We start from the raw sequence: 26,854 nt of genomic DNA, 5'->3' as shown, positions 1-26,854 counted from the left end.
GAGACACACACAGTGAACAGAGAGAGAGACACACACAGTGAACAGAGAGACACACACAGTGAACAGAGAGAGAGACACACACAGTGAACAGAGAGACACACACAGTGAACAGAGAGACACACACAGTGAACAGAGAGAGAGACACACACAGTGAACAGAGAGAGAGACACACACAGCGAACAGAGAGAGAGACACACAGTGAACAGAGAGAGAGACACACACAGTGAACAGAGAGAGAGACACACAGTGAACAGAGAGAGACACACAGTGAACAGAGAGAGAGACACACACAGTGAACAGAGAGAGACACACACAGTGAACAGAGAGAGACACACACAGCGAACAGAGAGAGAGACACACAGTGAACAGACAGAGAGAGACACACAGTGAACAGAGAGAGAGACACACACAGTGAACAGAGAGACACACACAGCGAACAGAGAGAGAGACACACACAGTGAACAGAGAGAGACACACACAGCGAACAGAGAGAGAGACACACAGTGAACAGAGAGACACACACAGTGAACAGAGAGAGAGACACACACAGCGAACAGAGAGAGAGACACACACAGTGAACAGAGAGAGAGACACACACAGTGAACAGAGAGAGAGACACACAGTGAACAGAGAGAGAGACACACACAGTGAACAGAGAGACACACACAGTGAACAGAGAGAGACACACACAGTGAACAGAGAGACACACACAGTGAACAGAGAGACACACACAGAGAACAGAGAGACACACACAGTGAACAGAGAGACACACACAGTGAACAGAGAGAGACACACACAGTGAACAGAGAGAGAGACACACAGTGAACAGAGAGAGAGACACACAGTGAACAGAGAGACACACACAGTGAACAGGGAGAGAGACACACACAGTGAACAGAGAGAGAGACACACAGTGAACAGAGAGAGAGACACACAGTGAACAGAGAGACACACACAGTGAACAGATAGACACACACAGTGAACAGAGAGAGAGACACACACAGTGAACAGATAGACACACACTGTGAACAGAGAGAGAGACACACACAGTGAACAGAGAGACACACACAGTGAACAGAGAGAGAGACACAGTGAACAGAGAGGCACACACAGTGAACAGAGAGAGACACACACACAGTGAACAGAGAGAGACACACACACAGTGAACAGAGAGACACACACAGTGAACAGAGAGAGAGACACACACAGTGAACAGAGAGAGAGACACACACAGTGAACAGATAGAGACACACACAGTGAACAGAGAGAGAGACACAGTGAACAGAGAGGCACACACAGTGAACAGAGAGAGACACACACACAGTGAACAGAGAGAGACACACACACAGTGAACAGAGAGAGAGACACAGTGAACAGAGAGGCACACACAGTGAACAGAGAGAGACACACACACAGTGAACAGATAGACACACACTGTGAACAGAGAGAGAGACACACACAGTGAACAGAGAGACACACACAGTGAACAGAGAGAGAGACACAGTGAACAGAGAGGCACACACAGTGAACAGAGAGAGAGACACAGTGAACAGAGAGGCACACACAGTGAACAGAGAGAGACACACACACAGTGAACAGAGAGAGACACACACACAGTGAACAGAGAGAGACACACACACAGTGAACAGAGAGACACACACAGTGAACAGAGAGAGAGACACACACAGTGAACAGAGAGAGAGACACACACAGTGAACAGAGAGAGAGACACACACAGTGAACAGATAGAGACACACACAGTGAACAGAGAGAGAGACACAGTGAACAGAGAGGCACACACAGTGAACAGAGAGAGACACACACACAGTGAACAGAGAGAGACACACACACAGTGAACAGAGAGAGAGACACAGTGAACAGAGAGGCACACACAGTGAACAGAGAGAGACACACACACAGTGAACAGAGAGAGACACACACACAGTGAACAGAGAGACACACACAGTGAACAGAGAGAGAGACACACACAGTGAACAGAGAGAGAGACACACACAGTGAACAGATAGAGACACACACAGTGAACAGAGAGAGACACACACAGTGAACAGAGAGAGACACACACAGTGAACAGAGAGGCACACACAGTGAACAGAGAGAGACACACACACAGTGAACAGAGAGAGACACACACACAGTGAACAGAGAGAGACACACACACAGTGAACAGAGAGAGACACACACAGTGAACAGAGAGAGACACACACAGTGAACAGAGAGGCACACACACAGTGAACAGAGAGAGACACACACAGTGAACAGATAGAGACACACACAGTGAACAGAGAGAGACACACACAGTGAACAGAGAGGCACACACAGTGAACAGAGAGAGACACACACAGTGAACAGATAGAGACACACACAGTGAACAGAGAGAGACACACACACAGTGAACAGAGAGAGACACACACAGTGAACAGATAGAGACACACACAGTGAACAGAGAGAGACACACACAGTGAACAGAGAGGCACACACAGTGAACAGAGAGAGACACACACACAGTGAACAGAGAGAGACACACACACAGTGAACAGAGAGAGACACACACACAGTGAACAGAGAGAGACACACACACAGTGAACAGAGAGAGACACACACACAGTGAACAGAGAGAGAGAGACACAGTGAACAGAGAGGCACACACAGTGAACAGAGAGAGACACACACACAGTGAACAGAGAGAGACACACACACAGTGAACAGAGAGAGACGCACACACAGTGAACAGAGAGACACACACAGTGAACAGAGAGAGAGACACACACAGTGAACAGATAGAGAGACACACACAGTGAACAGATAGAGACACACACAGTGAACAGAGAGAGAGACACACACAGTGAACAGAGAGAGAGACACACACAGTGAACAGATAGAGACACACACAGTGAACAGAGAGAGACACACACACAGTGAACAGAGAGAGACACACAGTGAACAGAGAGAGAGACACACACAGTGAACAGATAGACACACACTGTGAACAGAGAGAGAGACACACACAGTGAACAGATAGACACACACTGTGAACAGAGAGAGACACACACACAGTGAACAGAGAGAGAGACACAGTGAACAGAGAGGCACACACAGTGAACAGGGAGAGACACACACACAGTGAACAGAGAGAGACACACACACAGTGAACAGAGAGAGACGCACACACAGTGAACAGAGAGACACACACAGTGAACAGAGAGAGAGACACACACAGTGAACAGAGAGAGAGACACACACAGTGAACAGATAGAGACACACACAGTGAACAGAGAGAGAGACACACACAGTGAACAGAGAGAGAGACACACACAGTGAACAGATAGAGACACACACAGTGAACAGAGAGAGACACACACACAGTGAACAGAGAGAGACACACAGTGAACAGAGAGAGAGACACACACAGTGAACAGATAGACACACACTGTGAACAGAGAGAGAGACACACACAGTGAACAGATAGACACACACTGTGAACAGAGAGAGAGACACACACAGTGAACAGAGAGAGACACACACACAGTGAACAGAGAGACACACACAGTGAACAGAGAGAGAGACACACAGTGAACAGATAGACACACACAGTGAACAGAGAGACACACACAGTGAACAGAGAGACACACACTGTGAACAGAGAGAGAGACACACACAGTGAACAGAGAGACACACACACACAGCGAACAGAGAGACACACACACACACACAGCGAACAGAGAGACACAAACAGCGAACAGAGAGACACACACTGTGAACAGAGAGAGAGACACACACAGCGAACAGAGAGACACACACAGCGAACAGAGAGACACACACAGCGAACAGAGAGACACACACTGTGAACAGAGAGAGAGACACACACAGCGAACAGAGAGACACACACAGCGAACAGAGAGACACACAGCGAACAGAGAGACACACACAGCGAACAGAGAGACACACACACACAGCGAACAGAGAGACACACACACACACACAGCGAACAGAGAGACACAAACAGTGAACAGAGAGAGACACACACACAGTGAACAGAGAGAGAGACACAGTGAACAGAGAGGCACACACAGTGAACAGAGAGAGACACACACACAGTGAACAGATAGACACACACTGTGAACAGAGAGAGAGACACACACAGTGAACAGAGAGACACACACAGTGAACAGAGAGAGAGACACAGTGAACAGAGAGGCACACACAGTGAACAGAGAGAGAGACACAGTGAACAGAGAGGCACACACAGTGAACAGAGAGAGACACACACACAGTGAACAGAGAGAGACAGACACACAGTGAACAGAGAGAGACACACACACAGTGAACAGAGAGACACACACAGTGAACAGAGAGAGAGACACACACAGTGAACAGAGAGAGAGACACACACAGTGAACAGATAGAGACACACACAGTGAACAGAGAGAGAGACACAGTGAACAGAGAGGCACACACAGTGAACAGAGAGAGACACACACACAGTGAACAGAGAGAGACACACACACAGTGAACAGAGAGAGAGACACAGTGAACAGAGAGGCACACACAGTGAACAGAGAGAGACACACACACAGTGAACAGAGAGAGACACACACACAGTGAACAGAGAGAGACACACACACAGTGAACAGAGAGAGACACACACACAGTGAACAGAGAGAGAGACACAGTGAACAGAGAGGCACACACAGTGAACAGAGAGAGACACACACACAGTGAACAGAGAGAGACACACACACAGTGAACAGAGAGAGACACACACACAGTGAACAGAGAGACACACACAGTGAACAGAGAGAGAGACACACACAGTGAACAGAGAGAGAGACACACACAGTGAACAGATAGAGACACACACAGTGAACAGAGAGAGAGACACACACAGTGAACAGAGAGAGACACACACAGTGAACAGACAGTGAACAGAGACACACACAGTGAACAGAACAGAGAGACACACACAGTGAACACACACACAGTGAACAGAGAGAAACACACAGTGAACAGAGAGAGAGACACACACAGTGAACAGATAGACACACACTGTGAACAGAGAGAGAGACACACACAGTGAACAGATAGACACACACTGTGAACAGAGAGAGACACACACACAGTGAACAGAGAGAGAGACACACACAGTGAACAGATAGACACACACTGTGAACAGAGAGAGAGACACACACAGTGAACAGAGAGAGACACACACACAGTGAACAGAGAGACACACACAGTGAACAGAGAGAGAGACACACAGTGAACAGAGAGAGAGACACACACAGTGAACAGAGAGACACACACAGTGAACAGAGAGACACACACTGTGAACAGAGAGAGAGACACACACAGTGAACAGAGAGACACACACACACAGCGAACAGAGAGACACACACACACACACAGCGAACAGAGAGACACAAACAGCGAACAGAGAGACACACACTGTGAACAGAGAGAGAGACACACACAGCGAACAGAGAGACACACACAGCGAACAGAGAGACACACACAGCGAACAGAGAGACACACACTGTGAACAGAGAGAGAGACACACACAGCGAACAGAGAGACACACACAGCGAACAGAGAGACACACAGCGAACAGAGAGACACACACAGCGAACAGAGAGACACACACACACAGCGAACAGAGAGACACACACACACACACAGCGAACAGAGAGACACAAACAGCGAACAGAGAGACACACACACACAGCGAACAGAGAGACACACACACACACACAGCGAACAGAGAGACACAAACAGCGAACAGAGAGACACACACACACAGTGAACAGAGATACACACACACAGAGAACAGATAGAGAGACACACACAGTGAACAGAGACACACACAGTGAACAGAGACACACACACTGACTGACAGATATATGGTCTCATTATGGTGTTTGATGACCGATGCTGAGCTGGTTGATTATGTCGGTGATAAACCTATATGAAGGGCCCTGATAGGCTGATTGGCTCATTAAGATATGTATTGATTGGTCGGCTGATGGAGGTATTGACCATGTGTGTGTGTGCCTCCCGGTGTGTGTATGTGCGTTTGTATGTGTATGTGTGTGTGTGTTCCAGTTGGTGGAGCCCCTGACCCCTAGCGGCACGGCCCCCAACCAGGCCCAGCTTCGTATCCTCAAAGAGACAGAGCTAAAGAGGGTTAAGATCCTCGGCTCGGGAGCCTTCGGCACCGTCCACAAGGTACGGTTGAGTGTGTCTCTGTGAGTGTGCCTCTGTTTGTGAGTGTGTCTCTGTTTGTGAGTGTGTCTCTGTTTGTGAGTGTGTCTCTGTTTGTGAGTGTGTCTCTGTTTGTGAGTGTGTCTCTGTTTGTGAGTGTGCCTCTGTTTGTGAGTGTGTCTCTGTTTGCGAGTGTGTCTCTGAGTGTCTCTGTCTCTGTTTGTGAGTGTGTCTCTGTTTGTGATTGTGTCTCTGTTTGTGAGTGTGTCTCTGATTGTGAGTGTGTCTCTGTTTGTGAGTGTGCCTTTGTTTGTGAGTGTGTCTCTGTTTGTGATTGTGTCTCTGTTTGTGAGTGTGTCTCTGTTTGTGATTGTGTCTCTGTTTGTGAGTGTGTCTCTGTTTGTGAGTGTGCCTCTGTTTGTGAGTGTGTCTCTGTTTGTGAGTGTGTCTCTGTTTGTGAGTGTGTCTCTGTTTGTGAGTGTGTCTCTGTTTGTGAGTGTGTCTCTGTTTGTGAGTGTGTCTCTGTTTGTGAGTGTGTCTCTGTTTGTGAGTGTGTCTCTGTTTGTGATTGTGTCTCTGTTTGTGAGTGTGTCTCTGTTTGTGAGTGTGTCTCTGTTTGTGATTGTGTCTCTGTTTGTGAGTGTGTCTCTGTTTGTGAGTGTGTCTCTGTTTGTGAGTGTGTCTCTGTTTGTGAGTGTGTCTCTGTTTGTGAGTGTGTCTCTGTTTGTGAGTGTGTCTCTGTTTGTGAGTGTGTGTGTGTCTCTGTTTGTGAGTGTGTCTCTGTTTGTGAGTGTGTCTCTGTTTGTGAGTGTGTCTCTGTTTGTGAGTGTGTCTCTGTTTGTGAGTGTGTCTCTGTTTGTGAGTGTGTCTCTGTTTGTGAGTGTGTCTCTGTTTGTGAGTGTGTCTCTGTTTGTGAGTGTGTCTCTGTTTGTGATTGTGTCTCTGTTTGTGAGTGTGTCTTTCATTATTTTGCCTGTAATTATTTTTGGTTCATGGTTCTGTCCTGATATGATGGATGACAGTGTGACTGTGTGTAATACTGTGTATGACTGTGTGTAATACTGTGTATGACTGTGTGTAATACTGTGTATGACTGTGTATGACTGTGTGTAATACTGTGTATGACTGTGTGTAATACTGTGTATGACTGTGTATGACTGTGTGTAATACTGTGTATGACTGTGTGTAATACTGTGTAAGACTGTGTAATACTGTGTATGACTGTGTGTAATACTGTGTATGACTGTGTAATACTGTGTATGACTGTGTAATACTGTGTATGACTGTGTAATACTGTGTATGACTGTGTAATACTGTGTATGACTGTGTGTAATACTGTGTATGACTGTGTGTAATACTGTGTATGACTGTGTATGACTGTGTGTAATACTGTGTATGACTGTGTAATACTGTGTATGACTGTGTGTAATACTGTGTATGACTGTGTGTAATACTGTGTAAGACTGTGTAATACTGTGTATGACTGTGTGTAATACTGTGTATGACTGTGTAATACTGTGTATGACTGTGTAATACTGTGTATGACTGTGTATGACTGTGTTTAATACTGTGTATGACTGTGTAATACTGTGTATGACTGTGTGTAATACTGTGTATGACTGTGTATGACTGTGTGTAATACTGTGTATGACTGTGTGTAATACTGTGTAAGACTGTGTAATACTGTGTATGACTGTGTGTATTACTGTGTATGACTGTGTAATACTGTGTATGACTGTGTGTAATACTGTGTATGACTGTGTAATACTGTGTATGACTGTGTAATACTGTGTATGACTGTGTAATACTGTGTATGACTGTGTATGACTGTGTATGACTGTGTAATACTGTGTATGACTGTGTGTAATACTGTGTAATACTGTGTAATACTGTGTAATACTGTGTAATAATGTGTATGACTGTGTAATACTGTCTAATACTGTGTATGACTGTGTATGACTGTATGTAATACTGTGTATGACTGTGTAATACTGTGTATGACTGTGTAATACTGTGTATGACTGTGTAATACTGTGTATGACTGTGTAATACTGTGTATGACTGTGTGTAATACTGTGTAATACTGTGTAATAATGTGTATGACTGTGTAATACTGTGTATGACTGTGTGTAATACTGTGTATGACTGTGTATGACTGTGTGCAATACTGTGTATGACTGTGTAATACGGTGTATGACTGTGTGTAATACTGTGTATGACTGTGTGTAATACTGTGTAATACTGTGTTTGACTGTGTAATACTGTGTATAACTGTGTAATACTGTGTATGACTGTGTAATACTGTGTATGACTGTGTAATACTGTGTATGACTGTGTGTAATACTGTGTAATACTGTGTAATACTGTGTAATACTGTGTAATAATGTGTATGACTGTGTAATACTGTGTATGACTGTGTGTAATACTGTGTATGACTGTGTATGACTGTGTGTAATACTGTGTATGACTGTGTAATACTGTGTATGACTGTGTGTAATACTGTGTATGACTGTGTGTAATACTGTGTAATACTGTGTTTGACTGTGTAATACTGTGTATGACTGTGTAATACTGTGTATGACTGTGTAATACTGTGTATGACTGTGTAATACTGTGTATGACTGTGTAATACTGTGTATGACTGTGTAATACTGTGTATGCCCTTCTTTGGACACTGTGTTAACAACCCTCCAGGCAAGCTTCAATGCCATACAACTCTCCTTCCGTAGCCTCCAATTGCTCTTAAATACAAGTAAAACTAAATGCATGCTCTTCAACCGATCGCTACCTGCACCTACCCGCCTGTCCAACATCACTACTCTAGACGGCTCTGACTTAGAATACGTGGACTACAAATACTTAGGTGTCTGGTTAGACTGTAAACTCTGCAAACATCTCCAATCCAAAGTTAAATCTAGAATTGGCTTCCTATTTCGCAACAAAGCATCCTTCACTCATGCTGCCAAACATACCCTTGTAAAACTGACCATCCTACCAATCCTCGACTTTGGCGATGTCATTTACAAAATAGCCTCCAATACCCTACTCAACAAATTGGATGCAGTCTATCACAGTGCAATCCGTTTTGTCACCAAAGCCCCATATACTACCCACCATTGCGACCTGTACGCTCTCGTTGGCTGGCCCTCGCTTCATACTCGTCGCCAAACCCACTGGCTCCATGTCATCTACAAGACCCTGCTTGGTAAAGTCCCCCCTTATCTCAGCTCGCTGGTCACCATAGCATCTCCCACCTGTAGCACACGCTCCAGCAGGTATGTCTCTCTAGTCACTCCCAAAACCAATTCTTTCTTTGGCCGCCTCTCCTTCCAGTTCTCTGCTGCCAATGACTGGACTTATTTATTTATTTTGCTCCTTTGCACCCCATTATTTTTATTTCTACTTTGCACATTCTTCCATTGCAAAACTACCATTCCAGTGTTTTACTTGCTATATTGTATTTACTTTTCCACCATGGCCTTTTTTGCCTTTACCTCCCTTCTCACCTAATTTGCTCACATTGTATATAGACTTGTTATACTGTATTATTGACTGTATGTTTGTTTTACTCCATGTGTAACTCTGTGTCGTTGTATCTGTCGAACTGCTTTGCTTTATCTTGGCCAGGTCGCAATTGTAAATGAGAACTTGTTCTCAACTTGCCTACCTGGTTAAATAAAGGTGAAATAAATAAATAAAGTATGACTGTGTAATACTCTGTATGACTGTGTGTAATACTGTGTATGACTGTGTGTAATACTGTGTAATACTGTGTATGACTGTGTGTAATACTGTGTATTACTGTGTGTAATACTGTGTAATACTGTGTATGACTGTGTGTAATACTGTGTATGACTGTGTGTAATACTGTGTAATACTGTGTATGACTGTGTGTAATACTGTGTAATACTGTGTATGACTGTGTGTAATACTGTGTATGACTGTGTGTAATACTGTGTATGACTGTGTAATACTGTGTATGACTGTGTGTAATACTGTGTATGACTGTGTAATACTGTGTATGACTGTGTGTAATACTGTGTAATACTGTGTATGACTGTGTGTAATACTGTGTATGACTGTGTGTAATACTGTGTATGACTGTGTGTAATACTGTGTATGACTGTGTGTAATACTGTGTATGACTATGTGTAATACTGTGTATGACTGTGTGTAATACTGTGTATGACTGTGTACTACTGTGTATGACTGTGTGTAATACTGTGTATGACTGTGTGTAATACTGTGTATGACTGTGTACTACTGTGTATGACTGTGTGTAATACTGTGTATGACTGTGAAATACTGTGTATGACTGTGTAATACTGTGTATGACTGTGTATAATACTGTGTGTAATACTGTGTATGACTGTGTGTAATACTGTGTAATACGGTGTATGCCTGTGTGTAATACTGTGTATGACTGTGTGTAATACTGTGTATGACTGTGTATGACTGTGTGTAATACTGTGTATGACTGTGTGTAATACTGTGTAATACTGTGTATGACTGTGTGTAATACTGTGTATGACTGTGTATGACTGTGTGTAATACTGTGTATGACTATGTGTAATACTGTGTATGACTGTGTGTAATACTGTGTATGACTGTGTATGACTGTGTGTAATACTGTGTATGACTGTGTGTAATACTGTGTAATACTGTGTATGACTGTGTGTAATACTGTGTAATACTGTGTATGACTGTGTAATACTGTGTATGACTGTGTAATACTGTGTATGACTGTGTGTAATACTGTGTATGACTGTGTGTAATACTGTGTATGACTGTGAGCAGCTGTCTTTTTTCATTATTTCTGACATTGCTTCTATTCTCTGAGATTTTGGGAAGGGTTTATGTGTCTCCTTTCAGTGTTTTAAAGTGTGTCGATATGTCCATAGGAGTTTGTGTTTAACAGTGGTAACTCTCAGTGCCTGTGTATTTCAGGGTATCTGGGTCCCAGAGGGAGAGACAGTAAAGATCCCAGTGGCCATAAAGATCCTGAACGAGGCTACGGGGCCCAAAGCAAACGTGGAGTTCATGGACGTGAGTATTACACCACAACTGTGTGTGTGTGTGTTCGTGTGTGTGTGTTCGTGTGTGTATTACACACATATAATATTGTCTTCTCTGAGGTATTAGTTGAGCTCATTCCATCTTCTGAAACCTCAGTCTAGTCAGGTTGATCAGTTCAGCCCAGAACCCCCCCCCCCCTGCTTAATGCCTGGCATGTAGTCTAATGCACCAGGTCTGTTCACATCAGCAGGTAGAGGGTATGCAGGGAAGAGGACAGAGGGAGAGGGGGTAGAAGCCCTTGACTTGCCTTTGAGACAAGCCTGGGTTGGGGGTAGGATAGAGGATGGGGTAGGATAGAGGATGGGGTAGGATAGAGGATGGGGTTTGGGGTTGGATAGAGGATAGGGTAGGGGTAGAGGATGGGGTATGGAATCGAGGGGGGTAGGGGTTAGAGGATTGGGTAGGGGTTAGAGGATTGGATAGGGGTTAGAGGATGGGGTAGAGAATAGAGGTTGGGGGGGTATTGATTATAGGATTGGGTAGGGGTTAGAGGATTGTTTAGGGATTATAGGATGGGGTAGGGTTAGAGGTTGGGGTAGGGGGTTATGGGATGGGGTAGGGATTATAGGATGGGGTAGGGATTATAGGATGGGGTAGGGGTTATAGGATGGGGTAGGGATTATAGGATGGGGTAGGGATTATAGGATGGGGTAGGTTTATACGATGGGGTAGGGATTATAGGATGGGGTAGGGTTAGAGGATGGGGTAGGGATTATAGGATGGGGTAGGGTTAGAGGTTGGGGTAGGGGTTATGGATGGGGTAGGGAATAGAGGATTGGGTAAAGGTTAGAGGATGGGGTAGGGGTTAGAGGATGGGGTAAGGGTTAGAGGATGGGGTAAGGGTTAGAGGATGGGGTAAGGGTTAGAATATGGGGTAAGGGTTAGAGGATGGGATAGGGGTTAGAGGATTGGGTAAGGGTTAGAGGATGGGGTAGGGGTTAGAGGATTGGGTAAGGGTTAGAGGATGGGGTAGGGTTAGAGGTTGGGGTAGGGGTTATGGGATGGGGTAGGGGATAGATTGGGGTAGGGGTTATGGGATGGGGTAGGGGATAGAGGATTGGGTAAGGGTTAGAGGTTGGGTAGGGGTTATGGGATGGGGTAGGGGATAGAGGATGGGGTAAGGGTTAGAGGATGGGGTAGGGGTTAGAGGTTGGGGTAGGGGTTATGGGATGGGGTAGGGGATAGAGGGTTGGGTAAGGGTTAGGGGTTGGGGTAGGGGTTATGGGATGGGGTAGGAGATAGAGGATTGGGTAAGGGTTAGAGGATGGGGTAAGGGTTAGAGGATTGGGTAAGGGTTAAAGGATGGGGTAGGATAGAGTATGTGGTTGGGGATAGAGGATGTGGTAGGATAGGGGATGGGGTAAGAAAGACGATGGGGTAAGGTGGAGGATTGGGGTAGGGTCTATCAAGCATGCTGGTTGGAGAGAGAGACATTTTGCCAAACCTAATTGAAAAGCCCCATCCTCCATTGCTTCTCCCTCCTTCCTGTCTCCCAGTGGATGGTGTTGGACATCCAGAGCCCACATGGCTCCCCAGTTTTTAAACTGCAATCTAATAGCAGGCCCACAGGCTGCCACTGGGACAGTTAGAGACAGACCAGGAGCCAGCAAGCTGTTCTCCCTCACACACACACACACACACACACACACACACACACACACACACACACACACACACACACACACACACACACACACACACACACACACACACACACACACACACACACACACACACACACACACACACACAATACATGGAATACATGGAATAATTCATGTGAATGAATGATTATATGTGTCCAAATTATATGATTATATTAACAACTCTATATTACTCATAAAGACACTCATGAACACTATCATAAACTTAAACACACGCACAGCTTTGCATCCCTGGGGCTGTGCCAGTCTATCACAGGGGCTGTGCCAGTCTATCACTGGGGCTGTGCCAGTCTATCCCTGGGGCTGTGCAAGTCTATCCCTGGGGCTGTGCAAGTCTATCCCTGGGGCTGTGCAAGTATATCACAGGGGCTGTGCAAGTATATCACAGGGGCTGTGCAAGTCTATCCCTGGGGCTGTGCAAGTCTATCACTGGGGCTGTGCCAGTCTATCCCTGGGGCTGTGCCAGTCTATCCCTGGGGCTGTGCCAGTCTATCCCTGGGGCTGTGCCAGTCTATCCCTGGGGCTGTGCCAGTCTATCCCTGGGGCTGTGCCAGTCTATCCCTGGGGCTGTGCCAGTCTATCCCTGGGGCTGTGCCAGTCTATCCCTGGGGCTGTGCCAGTCTATCCCTGGGGCTGTGCCAGTCTATCCCTGGGCCTGTGCCAGTCTATCCCTGGGGCTGTGCCAGTCTATCCCTGGGGCTGTGCCAGTCTATCCCTGGGGCTGTGCCAGTCTATCACTGGGGCTGTGCCAGTCTATCCCTGGGGCTGTGCCAGTCTATCCCTGGGGCTGTGCCAGTCTATCCCTGGGGCTGTGCCAGTCTATCCCTGGGGCTGTGCCAGTCTATCCCTGGGGCTGTGCCAGTCTATCCCTGGGGCTGTGCCAGTCTATCCCTGGGGCTGTGCCAGTCTATCCCTGGGGCTGTGCCAGTCTATCCCTGGGGCTGTGCCAGTCTATCCCTGGGGCTGTGCCAGTCTATCCCTGGGGCTGTGCCAGTCTATCCCTGGGGCTGTGCCAGTCTATCCCTGGGGCTGTGCCAGTCTATCCCTGGGGCTGTGTGTGTGTGTGGGGGGGAGTGGAGAAGTCAGGGGGCTGGTAATGGAGATCACCGCTCAGGAGGATGAGAGAGGTATCCCCAGACACACACTCTCATCACACACACACACACCACCTCATATATAGTATCCCTCATATCCTAGTACACTCCCTTCTAACAACTGTCAGAGCCTCCTGTCACACAACAGACTCACAAAGCCACTTGTTTTCCTCCTGTGTGAGTGTCTGGTTCAGACTTCCACGGCCATATTTGGCTGGACTCTGGGCTTGTATAATGTGCTTTAGTTTTATGAAGTGTAGATGTAATGCTGCTACTTTACCCCGGTGTTAAATCAGGGCACTGTCGGTGCCAAAAGGACCTCCCTACTGCCTGCACTGTGCCGGGATTCATCTACTCTCCACCGCTGAGCCACTCTCACCTCCTTTAGAATCTAAATGTAAAGGCCCTTCATCTACTCTCCACCGCTGAGCCACTCTCACCTCCTTTAGAATCTAAATGTAAAGGCCCTTCATCTACTCTCCACCGCTGAGCCACTCTCACCTCCTTTAGAATCTAAATGTAAAGGCCCTTCATCTACTCTCCACCGCTGAGCCACTCTCACCTCCTTTAGAATCTAAATGTAAAGGCCCTTCATCTACTCTCCACCGCTGAGCCACTCTCACCTCCTTTAGAATCTAAATGTAAAGGCCCTTCATCTACTCTCCACCGAATCTAAATGAGCCACTACTCACCTCCTTTTAGAATCTAAATGTAAAGGCCCTTCATCTACTCTCCACCGCTGAGCCACTCTCACCTCCTTTAGAATCTAAATGTAAAGGCCCTTCATCTACTCTCCACCGCTGAGCCACTCTCACCTCCTTTAGAATCTAAATGTAAAGGCCCTTCATCTACTCTCCACCGCTGAGCCACTCTCACCTCCTTTAGAATCTAAATGTAAAGGCCCTTCATCTACTCTCCACCGCTGAGCCACTCTCACCTCCTTTAGAATCTAAATGTAAAGGCCCTTCATCTACTCTCCACCGCTGAGCCACTCTCACCTCCTTTAGAATCTAAATGTAAAGGCCCTTCATCTACTCTCCACCGCTGAGCCACTCTCACCTCCTTTAGAATCTAAATGTAAAGGCCCTTCATCTACTCTCCACAGCTGAGCCACTCTCACCTCCTTTAGAATCTAAATGTAAAGGCCCTTCATCTACTCTCCACCGCTGAGCCACTCTCACCTCCTTTAGAATCTAAATGTAAAGGCCCTTCATCTACTCTCCACCGCTGAGCCACTCTCACCTCCTTTAGAATCTAAATGTAAAGGCCCTTCATCTATCAAGCCCCCAGAAGCTTCAAAATACCCTGCTCTTTGTGCAGAGAATGTAGAAGTCAGCCAGGCTGTGTGTAACTAGAGTAGAAGTCAGCCAGGCTGTGTGTAACTAGAGTAGAAGTCAGCCAGGCTGTGTGTAACTAGAGTAGAAGTCAGCCAGGCTGTGTGTAACTAGAGTAGAAGTCAGCCAGGCTGTGTGTAACTAGAGTAGAAGTCAGCCAGGCTGTGTGTAACTAGAGTAGAAGTCAGCCAGGCTGTGTGTAACTAGAGTAGAAGTCAGCAAGGCTGTGTGTAACTAGAGTAGAAGATAGAGGGAGGCTGTGTGTAGCTAGAGAGAAAATAGAGGGAGGCTGTGTGTAGCTAGAGAGAAGATAGAGGGAGGCTGTGTGTAACTAGAGAGAAGATAGAGGGAGGCTGTGTGTAGACTAGAGAGAAGATAGAGGGAGGCTGTGTGTAACTAGAGAGAAGATAGAGGGAGGCTGTGTGTAGCTAGAGAGAAGATAGAGGGAGGCTGTGTGTAGCTAGAGAGAAGATAGAGGAGGCTGTGTGTAACTAGAGAGAAGATAGAGGGAGAAATAATGGTGAATGGGTGTCGGTCAAGGGTGTCTGTGACACCTACACACACACCCTGATATTCACTACACTACACTACACTACACTACACTACACTACACTACACTACACTACACTACACTACACTACACTACACTACACTACATTTACATTTAAGTCATTTAGCAGACGCTCTTATCCAGAGCGACTACACTACACTACACTACACTACACTACACTACACTACACTACACTACACTACACTACACTGCACTACACTACCCTGCATTACACTACACTACACTACACTACACTACACTACACTACACTACACTACACTACACTACACTACACTACACTGCACTGCACTGCACTACACTGCACTGCACTGCACTGCACTGCACTGCACTGCACTGCACTGCACCGCACCGCACCGCACCGCACTGCACTGAACTACACTACACTGCACTGCACTGCACTGCACTACACTACACTACACTGCACTGCACTACACTACACTGCACTGCACTGCACTGCACTGCACTGCACTGCACTGCACTGCACTGCACTGCACTGCACTGCACTACACTACACTGCACTGCACTGCACTGCACTGCACTGCACGGCACTACACCATAACACTTGTATTTCCCCTTCCACCTGTGTGCACTTGGCTGTTTGCTCTGTATACTCCTCCATCCACAGTGTTCTGTCAGATTCCCCCAGGCCTGAGTCCCTATCTATCCCCACCAGGAGGCTCTGATTATGGCCAGCATGGAGCACCCCCACCTGGTCCGTCTCCTGGGGGTCTGCCTGAGCCCCACCACACAGCTGGTCACCCAGCTCATGCCCCACGGCTGCCTCCTCGACTACGTCCACGAACACAAGGACAACATCGGCTCTCAACTGCTGCTCAACTGGTGTGTCCAGATCGCCAAGGTAGGATGGCACTGGGGCTGTCATGAGGGAGGGTGTGTGTTTGTGAGTGTTTGCGTGTTCGGTCAGTGTTCAGCGCAATTCAGAGTCCACAGACGCAGAGATGTGACAGTCCATCGTCTCATTGTGACATAGCTACGTGGCTCTACCATCATCCACGGGGAGGCACAGCCGACCGCGCACCCCCCCAAAATTCACAACCATCGCGACTCCACCTACAAGTCCTCTATTCATTTCAATGGGTAACAGCTGGAAAAATAGCTTGAGCCGCACCGAGAATTCAAAAAGTATGAAAGCCAACGGTCCAATATACTAGAACACAGCTGTGTGTACGCCTACACATTTTGGACTTTGATAGGCGTTTTACACTTGAGCTGAATGATCTTAAATCCATAGAACCATAGAACACCATGGTTATACCTGAGGAATGCTATCACTCTCCCACAATCAACCATTACCCAACAATATCAATATCACCACTTCTTTACCAATAAGTGACAGAATCCAGAACCCCAATCTCTCTCTCTCTCTCTCTCTCTCTCTCTCTCTCTCTCTCTCTCTCTCTGTCGCTCTCTCTCTCTCTGTCGCTCTCTCTCTCTCTCTCTCTCTCTCTCTCTCTCTCTCTCTCTCTCTCTCTCTCTCTCTCTCTCTCTCTCTCTCTCTCTGTCGCTCTCTCTCTCTCTCTCCATCTCTCTGTCTCTGTCTCTCTCTCCGTCTCCCTCTCTGTCTCTCCATCTCCCTCTCTCTCTCTCTCTCTCTCTCTCTCTCTCTCTCTCTCTCTCTCTCTCTCTCTCTCTCTCTCTCTCTCTCTCTCTCTCTCCATCTCTCTGTCTCTGTCTCTGTCTCTGTCTCTGTCTCTGTCTCTGTCTCTGTCTCTGTCTCTCTCTCCATCTCCCTCTCTCTCTCTCTCTCTCTCTCTCTCTCTCTCTGTCTCTCTCTCTCTCTCTCTCTCTCCCTCTCTCTCTCTCTCTCTCTCTCTCTCTCTCTCTCTCTCTCTCTCTCTCTCTCTCTCTCTCTCTCTCTCTCTCTCTCTCCATCTCTCCATCTCTCTGTCTCTGTCTCTCTCTCCATCTCCCTCTCTCTCTCTCTCTCTCTCTCTCTCTCTCTCTCTCTCTCTCTCTCTCTCTCTCTCTCTCTCTCTCTGTCTCTCTGTCTCTCTCTCTCTCTCTCTCTCTCTCTCTCTCTCTCTCTCTCTCTCTCTCTCTCTCTCTCTCTCTCTCTCTCTCTCTCTCTCTCTCTCTCTCTCTCTCTCTCTCTCTCTCTCTGTCGCTCTCTCTCTCTCTCTCCATCTCTCTGTCTCTGTCTCTCTCTCCGTCTCCCTCTCTCTCTCCATCTCCATCTCTCTCTCTCTCTCTCTCTCTCTCTCTCTCTCTCTCTCTCTCTCTCTCTCTCTCTCTCTCTCTCTCTCCATCTCTCTGTCTCTGTCTCTGTCTCTGTCTCTGTCTCTCTCTCCATCTCCCTCTCTCTCTCTCTCTCTCTCTCTCTCTCTCTGTCTCTCTCTGTCTCTCTCTCCGTCTCCCCTCTCTCTCTCTCTCTCTCTCTCTCTCTCTCTCTCTCTCTCTCTCTCTCTCTCTCTCTCTCTCTCTCTCTGTCTCTCTGTCTCTCTCTCCCTCTCCCTCTCTCTCTCTCTCTCTCTCTCTCTCTCTCTCTCTCTCTCTCTCTCTCTCTCTCTCTCTCTCTCTCTCTCTCTCTCTGTCTCTGTCTCTCTCTCCATCTCCCTCTCTCTCTCTCTCTCTGTCTCTCTCTCCGTCTCCCTCTCTCTCTCTCTCCATCTCCCTCTCTCTCTGTCGCTCTCTCTCTCTCTCTCTCTCTCTCTCTCTCTCTCTCTCTCTCTCTCTCTCTCTCTCTCTCTCTCTCTCTCTCTCTCTCTGACACTGTATCAGGTATGGTTTGAGTTCCCCTATTAGAGCAGCATTAGACAGTCATTCACCAGCTCTCCGCAGGCTGTCAGTGATAAGAGGCCTGCAGGCTAACGTGCTGCTATCGCCGGCTAGCTCCCATCCCCTCCACTGCCTGTGATGGATGATTTAAATGAGCTTGAGGAACAGAGTACTTAAGCAGGTACTTATTGAAGTAATTGGATTCGATTTAACTTGTGGTGGGGAGAACGGCTGGAGAGCTGGGGGAAGGTGTGGGAAAGGGAGAGGGATATGGGGGTTGTAGGGTCGACAGGGAGGAGATGACCCTTACCATTATGGCATTCAGTTGAATAGGGAGTACGGCATCCGTATTAGGATGAGGATAGAGGATGTCCTAATATGGATGATGTACTTACCATTCACCACTCAGCCACTCCCCATAGAAATAGGGACGAGGAAGGAATGGTGAAGAGTGAGCTTGTATCAGGCTAAAGGTTGTTCTGCACGGAAGCATTTGATCGTTTTTGATAATCCTTCATTGGAAAATGGTAATGTAATGATGTGAAGGTAGACTGCTGTAGTCACTGTTTCTCTGATAGACTGTTTTATATCAGCCAATAAATCAATGAAGAAATCTGTAACACAATGCATTGTTTACCCAGTCATTTACCCCCACATGTTGTGGCCAACAGTGGTAACTGTGGCTGAGAAAAAACTTTCAAGGAACCAGAGTAAAACATTCTCAGAACCACTGCAACCTAAAAATAAACGTTCCCAGAACAGGTGAAATTTCCATGCCTCCCTCTATCTCCATCCCTCACTGCCCACCTCCCTCCAACTCTCTCGCTCTCTCCCTCCATTCCTGCCTCCCAACCTCTAGCCATTTCCCTCCCTCCCTCCATCTATCTCTCCCTCCCTCTCTCCATCCCTCCCCATCCTGGTGGCCGAAAGGTCAAAGACTGCTCTATTTCTCTCGTTAAAGACTGCTGTAGTCTGTCCCCATGAGGCCCAGCGATGCTACCCGACTACAAACTGAGAGCTAAAAATAGAGTTTAAAAAGAGAGAGATAAAAAGGTGTTTGAGATTAGATTAGTTGAGAAGACATTAAACCTCCAGCACAGGGAAGTTTCCAATGCATAAAGTAGACTGGATCAACTAGGCATTTGTGAAACGAGGCAATGGGTGAGGGGTCTCCCTCTCGCTCCAGTCAGCCTTTCCCATTGCAGAGTGGAATAATATTCATGTGATAGTTAGGTTTGGGTGTATTGTAATGAGGAAGTCAATCACTGATTTAAACATGGGGGTGGAGATGGTGGTGTGACTTGGCTCCCTCTCTTCCATGCTGCATGGGCACTGACGGAATGGACTTCATCTCTCTGTCCCACAGATAAACAGGGAAGGGCTGGAGCAAAGCCTAGGACTGGATCTGGGGCTTTGAAACAAAACCAGGGAAATCAGAAATACTGTGAAGCATACTGTAGACTTACTTACTTGCACCTTATCCAGGAAAACACCAAAATCGTCTCAGTCTGACAGCACCGTCCACAGACATTTCAGCTTCCACAACTAGGTCTCAAACTCGCTGTCCATCAGTCTTCTCTAATAATCTCTGCGCACACATTTTCCAAACCATTCTGCCAGTTAGTGTAGCAGCATAGCCTCCATGCTAACCTCCTCTCAATAGCATAGCAGCATAACGTCCATGCTAACTTCCTCTAGTTAGTGTAGTAGCATATCCTCCATGCTAACTTCCTCTAGTTAGTGTAGTAGCATATCCTCCATGCTAACTTCCTCTAGTTAGTGTAGTAGCATATCCTCCATGCTAACTTCCTCTAGTTAGTGTAGTAGCATATCCTCCATGCAAACTTCCTCTAGTTAGTGTAGTAGCATATCCTCCATGCAAACTTCCTCTAGTTAGTGTAGTAGCATATCCTCCATGCAAACTTCCTCTAGTTAGTGTAGTAGCATATCCTCCATGCTAACTTCCTCTAGTTAGTGTAGTAGCATATCCTCCATGCAAACTTCCTCTAGTTAGTGTAGTAGCATATCCTCCATGCTAACTTCCTCTAGTTAGTGTAGTAGCATATCCTCCATGCAAACTTCCTCTAGTTAGTGTAGTAGCATATCCTCCATGCTAACTTCCTCTAGTTAGTGTAGTAGCATATCCTCCATGCTAACTTCCTCTAGTTAGTGTAGTAGCATAGCAAACTTCCTCTAGTTAGTGTAGTAGTATATCCTCCATGCTAACTTCCTCTAGTTAGTGTAGTAGCATATCCTCCATGCAAACTTCCTCTAGTTAGTGTAGTAGCATATCCTCCATGCAAACTTCCTCTAGTTAGTGTAGTAGCATATCCTCCATGCTAACTTCCTCTAGTTAGTGTAGTAGCATATCCTCCATGCAAACTTCCTCTAGTTAGTGTAGTAGCATATCCTCCATGCTAACTTCCTCTAGTTAGTGTAGTAGCATATCCTCCATGCAAACTTCCTCTAGTTAGTGTAGTAGCATATCCTCCATGCTAACTTCCTCTAGTTAGTGTAGTAGCATATCCTCCATGCTAACTTCCTCTAGTTAGTGTAGTAGCATATCCTCCATGCAAACTTCCTCTAGTTAGTGTAGTAGCATATCCTCCATGCTAACTTCCTCTAGTTAGTGTAGTAGCATATCCTCCATGCTAACTTCCTCTAGTTAGTGTAGTAGCATATCCTCCATGCAAACTTCCTCTAGTTAGTGTAGTAGCATATCCTCCATGCTAACTTCCTCTAGTTAGTGTAGTAGCATATCCTCCATGCAAACTTCCTCTAGTTAGTGTAGTAGCATATCCTCCATGTTAACTTCCTCTAGTTAGTGTAGCAGCATATTCTCCATGCTAACTTCCTCTAGTTAGTGTAGTAGCATATCCTCCATGCTAACTTCCTCTAGTTAGTGTAGCAGCATATCCTCCATGCTAACTTTCTCTAGTTAGTGTAGTAGCATATCCTCCATGCAAACTTCCTCTAGTTAGTGTAGTAGCATATCCTCCATGTTAACTTCCTCTAGTTAGTGTAGCAGCATATCCTCCATGCTAAGTTCCTCTGTAGCGGCATAGTTTCCATCTGCTGCATCTCCTGTCCACCACTTGATTTACTTTCATTATCAGCACATGCACATCATCCCTCCTCCATCCATCTACCTCCTCCCTCCTCTACCTCTTCCCTCCTTTCTCATCTCTCCTCCCTCCACCTCCTCCCTCCTTCCTTAACTCTCCTCCTGCCACCTCCTCCCTCCAGCCCCTCCCTCCTCCCTCCTCCCTCCGCTTCCTCCCACCATCTCCTCCCTCCACCTCCTCCCTCCTTCCTCATCACTCCTCCCTCCCTCCTCCCTCCTCTTCCTCCCTCCTTCCTCATCACTCCTCCCTCCACCTCCCTCTTTCTCTTCCTCCCTCCTTCCTCATCACCTCTTCCCTCCTCTCTTCTCCCTCCACCTCCCTCCCCCATCCACCTCCTCCCTCCTCTCTCCTCCCTCCTCCCTCCTCCCTCCACCTCCCTCCCCCATCCACCTCCTCCCTCCTCCCTCCTCTCTCCTCCCTCCTCTCTTCTCCCTCCACCTCCCTCCCCCATCCACCTCCTCTCTCCTCCCTCCTCCCTCCTCCCTCCACCTCCCTCTACCTCCTCCTCTTCTTTGATTAGTCAGTCAAAAGTAAAGTACTGTATATGCTCCTGACTTTTTGCCAGTGATCTCTGATTCGTTCGTGGAGGGTGTACGTGTGTGTGTACGTGTGTGTGTGCGTGCGTGCGTGTGTGTGTGTGTGGAGGATTTGCATAGTGCTGTTGGCCCCTCAGAGGGTTGGCTCCTCACTAACTCAGTGGTGGATATCCAATCTGCTTGGGTTTACAGGCCCCTCGGTGTCATTCTCCACCTTCTCTCTCTCTTCTCTCTCTCTCTCTCTGCTGAGCAAACACATCTCCTTCGGCCTCATTAGCACTGCCTTAAGTCCTTCCTCTCCTCCACCCATCCCTCCGTCCTGCTCTCCCTCTCTCCCTCTGTTGCTCCCTCACTTCTTCTCTAACCCTTATTCTTCATCTGATCTCTATCCCCCGCACAGTCCTCGAATCCAAATGAGTACACATACACACACGCACATTAATATCCACACACATACAATACACCCAGCCACCCAGCCAGCTAGCCACCCAGCTGTGGCCACCTTGGGTTGCTGAGTTGGTATATGCAATTTTGCATTCTCTCTCTCTCTCTCTCTCTCTCTCTCTCTCTCTCTCTCTCTCTCTCTCTCTCTCTCTCTCTCTCTCTCTCTCTCTCTCTCTCTCTCTCTCTCTCTCTCTCTCTCTCTCTCTCTCTCTCTCTCTCTCTCTCTCTCTTTCTCTCCCTCTTTCCCTCTCTCTTTTTTCCTCTCACTCTCTCTCTCTCTCTTTACCTCTCTCTCTCAACCACTATAACTGTATATAGCATCACAGTTAGTGTTCATGATGATTTTAATAAAAGAAAGCACTCAATACTGAATCAAAACAATAAACGATGATGTGAATTTACAAAACCGAAACAGTACCGTGTGGCTTAAACACTCACACGGAAACAAACACCCACAAACCAAAAGTGAAACCCAGGCTAAGTATGATTCTCAATCAGATACAACTAACGACACCTGCCTCTGATTGAGCACCATACTAGGCCGAACACAGAAACCAAACATAGAAAAACAAACCTAGACTGCCCACCCCAACTCACACCCTGACCATATGAACAAAGACAAAACAAAGGAACTAAGGTCAAAACGTGACAAACCACATATCACCAAAACGTTACTTGACATATTATGTGAATTTGAATGGGTGCACTTGATTGAGCTTGCCCACCGTGCTGAATAGACAGAGTGGTCCCCTTCAGAACTACACCAATGGTCCTATAGGGTGCAAACCCTGGCTATCCCATGTGCTTGGTGAGCTAAATCAAGTGCAACCGTTCACAAACAAGGCAACACATGGTCCTAGCCTCTGAAGAGCCCTCTCCTCCCCCCAGTCCAAACACACTAAACTGAAGCAACCAGCTGCTGTTGTTCTAAAGCAGATGATCAACTCTGAATCTCACCAGGAACCTTATGGGGGAATTAAATTACAGATAATGCAGTAACCAAACAACATGCCCTGCTATGCTTGGTGGCTGTACAGCTAACAGTACAGAAAATACCCCTGAATGTGTTCCATCCTCATGTGTGTGTGTTTGTGATACCCAGGGATGTGTGTGTGATATCCAGGGGTGTGTGTGTGTGTGTGATACCCAGGGGTGTGTGTGTGTGTGTGATACCCAGGTGTGTGTGTGTGTGTGTGTGTGTGTGTGTGTGTGTGTGTGTGTGTGTGTGTGTGTGTGTGTGTGTGTGTGTGTGTGTGTGTGTGTGTGTGTGTGTGTGTGTGTGTGTGTGTGTGTGTGTGTGTGTGTGTGTGTGTGTGTGTGTGTGTGTGTGATAACCAGGGGTGTGTGTGACACCCAGGGATGTGTGTGATAACCAGGGGTGTGTGTGACACCCAGGGATGTGTGTGATATCCAGGGATGTGTGTGTGTCTGCTGACACCACAGAATGATAGAGCATCTCTTCATCTCAGAGAGGGGAGGGGTACATTGATAAGCCCAGGATCTGTCTAATTATACTGTAGGATCAACCGGCCTAATGGATGCGTGAGGCAGGGATTTCCACTGGCACAGCCAAGGATTCAGAGGTGGGATTGAATCGGTCACCTCTTCTCCAAAGTCCATTTCAAGAGAATATGCCAGCTGGAGTGCAGGTGTATGTGTGCATGAAGATGAATGTAAAGCTATGGGAAATATAGGAAATTCAAGACGCTGCGGTTTCAGATTTTGTCGACGGCACCAGAAGAGCCTCGGGGTTCGTTAAGGCTTCATTAACACGTGATTATGTTTCCCTGGATGTGGTGGGAATGGTGGGGCTTCATTAACACGTGATTATGTTTCCCTGGATGTGGTGGGAATGGTGGGGCTTCATTAACACGTGATTATGTTTCCCTGGATGTGGTGGGAATGGTGGGGCTTCATTAACACGTGATTATGTTTCCCTGGATGTGGAGGGAATGGTGGGGCTTCATTAACACGTGATTATGTTTCCCTGGATGTGGTGGGAATGGTGGGGCTTCATTAACACGTGATTATGTTTCCCTGGATGTGGTGGGAAGGGTGGGGCTTCATGTTGTTGAGTTGTTTCCCTGGATGTGGTGGGAATGGTGGGGCTTCATGTTGTTGAGTTGAACAAACTGTTGGAGTGTTTCCCTGTAGTGTAGAAGAGACCTGTGATAGTATTATTTCTGAGTACCACTGAATACTAAATACTGGAGTCAAACCTCTTCTTCTCTTCCCACTAGAGAGTGATGATGAGATGATAACAGTGGATCAATTAGTAGCACTTAGAGCCGGGGAGGACTGAGATGCTTGCCCTTAGCAGACATAATGATGGGCTCACAGACAGCCCAGCTGGCTCCACGCACAACAGGTGAGAGGGACGACAGGGTAGATGAAGACATCGTGAACAATGAAGAAGGAAATGAAACCTGAGGAAGACTGTCATTATTTTCCATGTTGGATTTGTTAGAGATGTTACGGGTGACAGGCATGGTGGTGACACAGAGAATGATACACACACACATACACACATACACACACACACAGACACACACTCAGACACACACTCAGACAAACACACACAGACAGACACACACACACACACATACACACACACACACAGACACACACTCAGACACACACTCAGACAAACCCACACAGACAGACACACACACACACACACACAGACACACAGACACACACACACAGACACACAGACACAGACACACAGACACACACTCAGACAAACACACACACACACACACACACACACACACACACACACACACACACACACACACACACACACACACACACACACACACACACACACACACACACACACACACACACACACACACACACAGACACAGACACAGACACACACACACACACACACACACAGACACACACACACACACATACACACACACACAGACACACAGACACACACACACACACAGACACACACAGACACACACAGACACACAGACACACACACACACACACAGACACACACACACAGACACACAGACACACACACACACACACAGACACATAGAGACACACAGACACACACACAGTTACAGATTCATGTGCAATGGGAGGTCAAAATTATGTTATTTTCAAGTTGTTAACTGGTGTTGTAGACACATCCAGCATACAACCTACCTGACCAATCAGCATACAGCCTACCTGACCAATCAGTATACAACCTACCTGACCAATCAGTATACAACCTACCTGAACAATCAGTATACAGCTTACCTGACCAATCAGTATACAACATACCTGACCAATCAGAGTATAGCCTACCTGACCAATCAGCATACAGCCTACCTGACCAATCAGCATACAACCTACCTGAACAATCAGTATACAGCTTACCTGACCAATCAGTATACAACCTACCTGACCAATCAGTATACAACCTACCTGAACAATCAGTATACAGCTTACCTGACCAATCAGTATACAACATACCTGACCAATCAGAGTACAGCCTACCTGACCAATCAGCATACAGCCTACCTGACCAATCAGCATACAGCCTACCTGACCAATCAGCATACAGCCTACCTGACCAATCAGCATACAGCCTACCTGACCAATCAGAATACAGCCTACTTGACCAATCAGCATACAGCCTACCTGACCAATCAGCATACAGCCTACTTGACCAATCAGCATACAGCCTACGTGACCAATCAGCATACAGCCTACCTGACCAATCAGCATACAGCCTACTTGACCAATCAGCATACAGCCTACGTGACCAATCAGCATACAGCCTACCTGACCAATCAGCATACAGCCTACGTGACCAATCAGCATACAGCCTACCTGACCAATCAGCATACAGCCTACCTGACCAATCAGCATACAGCCTACCTGACCAATCAGCATACAGCCTACCTGACCAATCAGCATACAGCCTACCTGACCAATCAGCATACAGCCTACTTGACCAATCAGCATACAGCCTACCTGACCAATCAGGATACAGCCTACTTGACCAATCAGCTTACAGCCTACCTGACCAATCAGCATACAGCCTACCT

General features: G+C 46.9%; 1 protein-coding gene across 1 annotated transcript in view; it reads left to right on the top strand.

Moving 5' to 3' along the window:
* Window positions 1–26,854, top strand: part of LOC124022417 (receptor tyrosine-protein kinase erbB-4-like) — a gene marked incomplete at its 3' end in the record, with an annotated part of 133,611 nt that overhangs the window by 79,867 nt on the left and 26,890 nt on the right. The window contains exons 16-18 of the mRNA XM_046337350.1: window positions 6,118–6,240; window positions 11,164–11,262; window positions 16,629–16,814. Of these exons, the coding sequence (XP_046193306.1) occupies window positions 6,118–6,240; window positions 11,164–11,262; window positions 16,629–16,814 (408 nt within the window). The remainder of the gene's footprint in view (window positions 1–6,117; window positions 6,241–11,163; window positions 11,263–16,628; window positions 16,815–26,854) is intronic.

This window comes from Oncorhynchus gorbuscha, unplaced genomic scaffold (genome assembly GCF_021184085.1).
Source record: "Oncorhynchus gorbuscha isolate QuinsamMale2020 ecotype Even-year unplaced genomic scaffold, OgorEven_v1.0 Un_scaffold_1376, whole genome shotgun sequence".
In the NCBI taxonomy this organism is placed as follows: domain Eukaryota; kingdom Metazoa; phylum Chordata; class Actinopteri; order Salmoniformes; family Salmonidae; genus Oncorhynchus; species Oncorhynchus gorbuscha.
The sequence above is the reverse complement of the archived record's forward strand: the minus strand, read 5'-3'. Positions and strand labels throughout refer to the sequence as shown.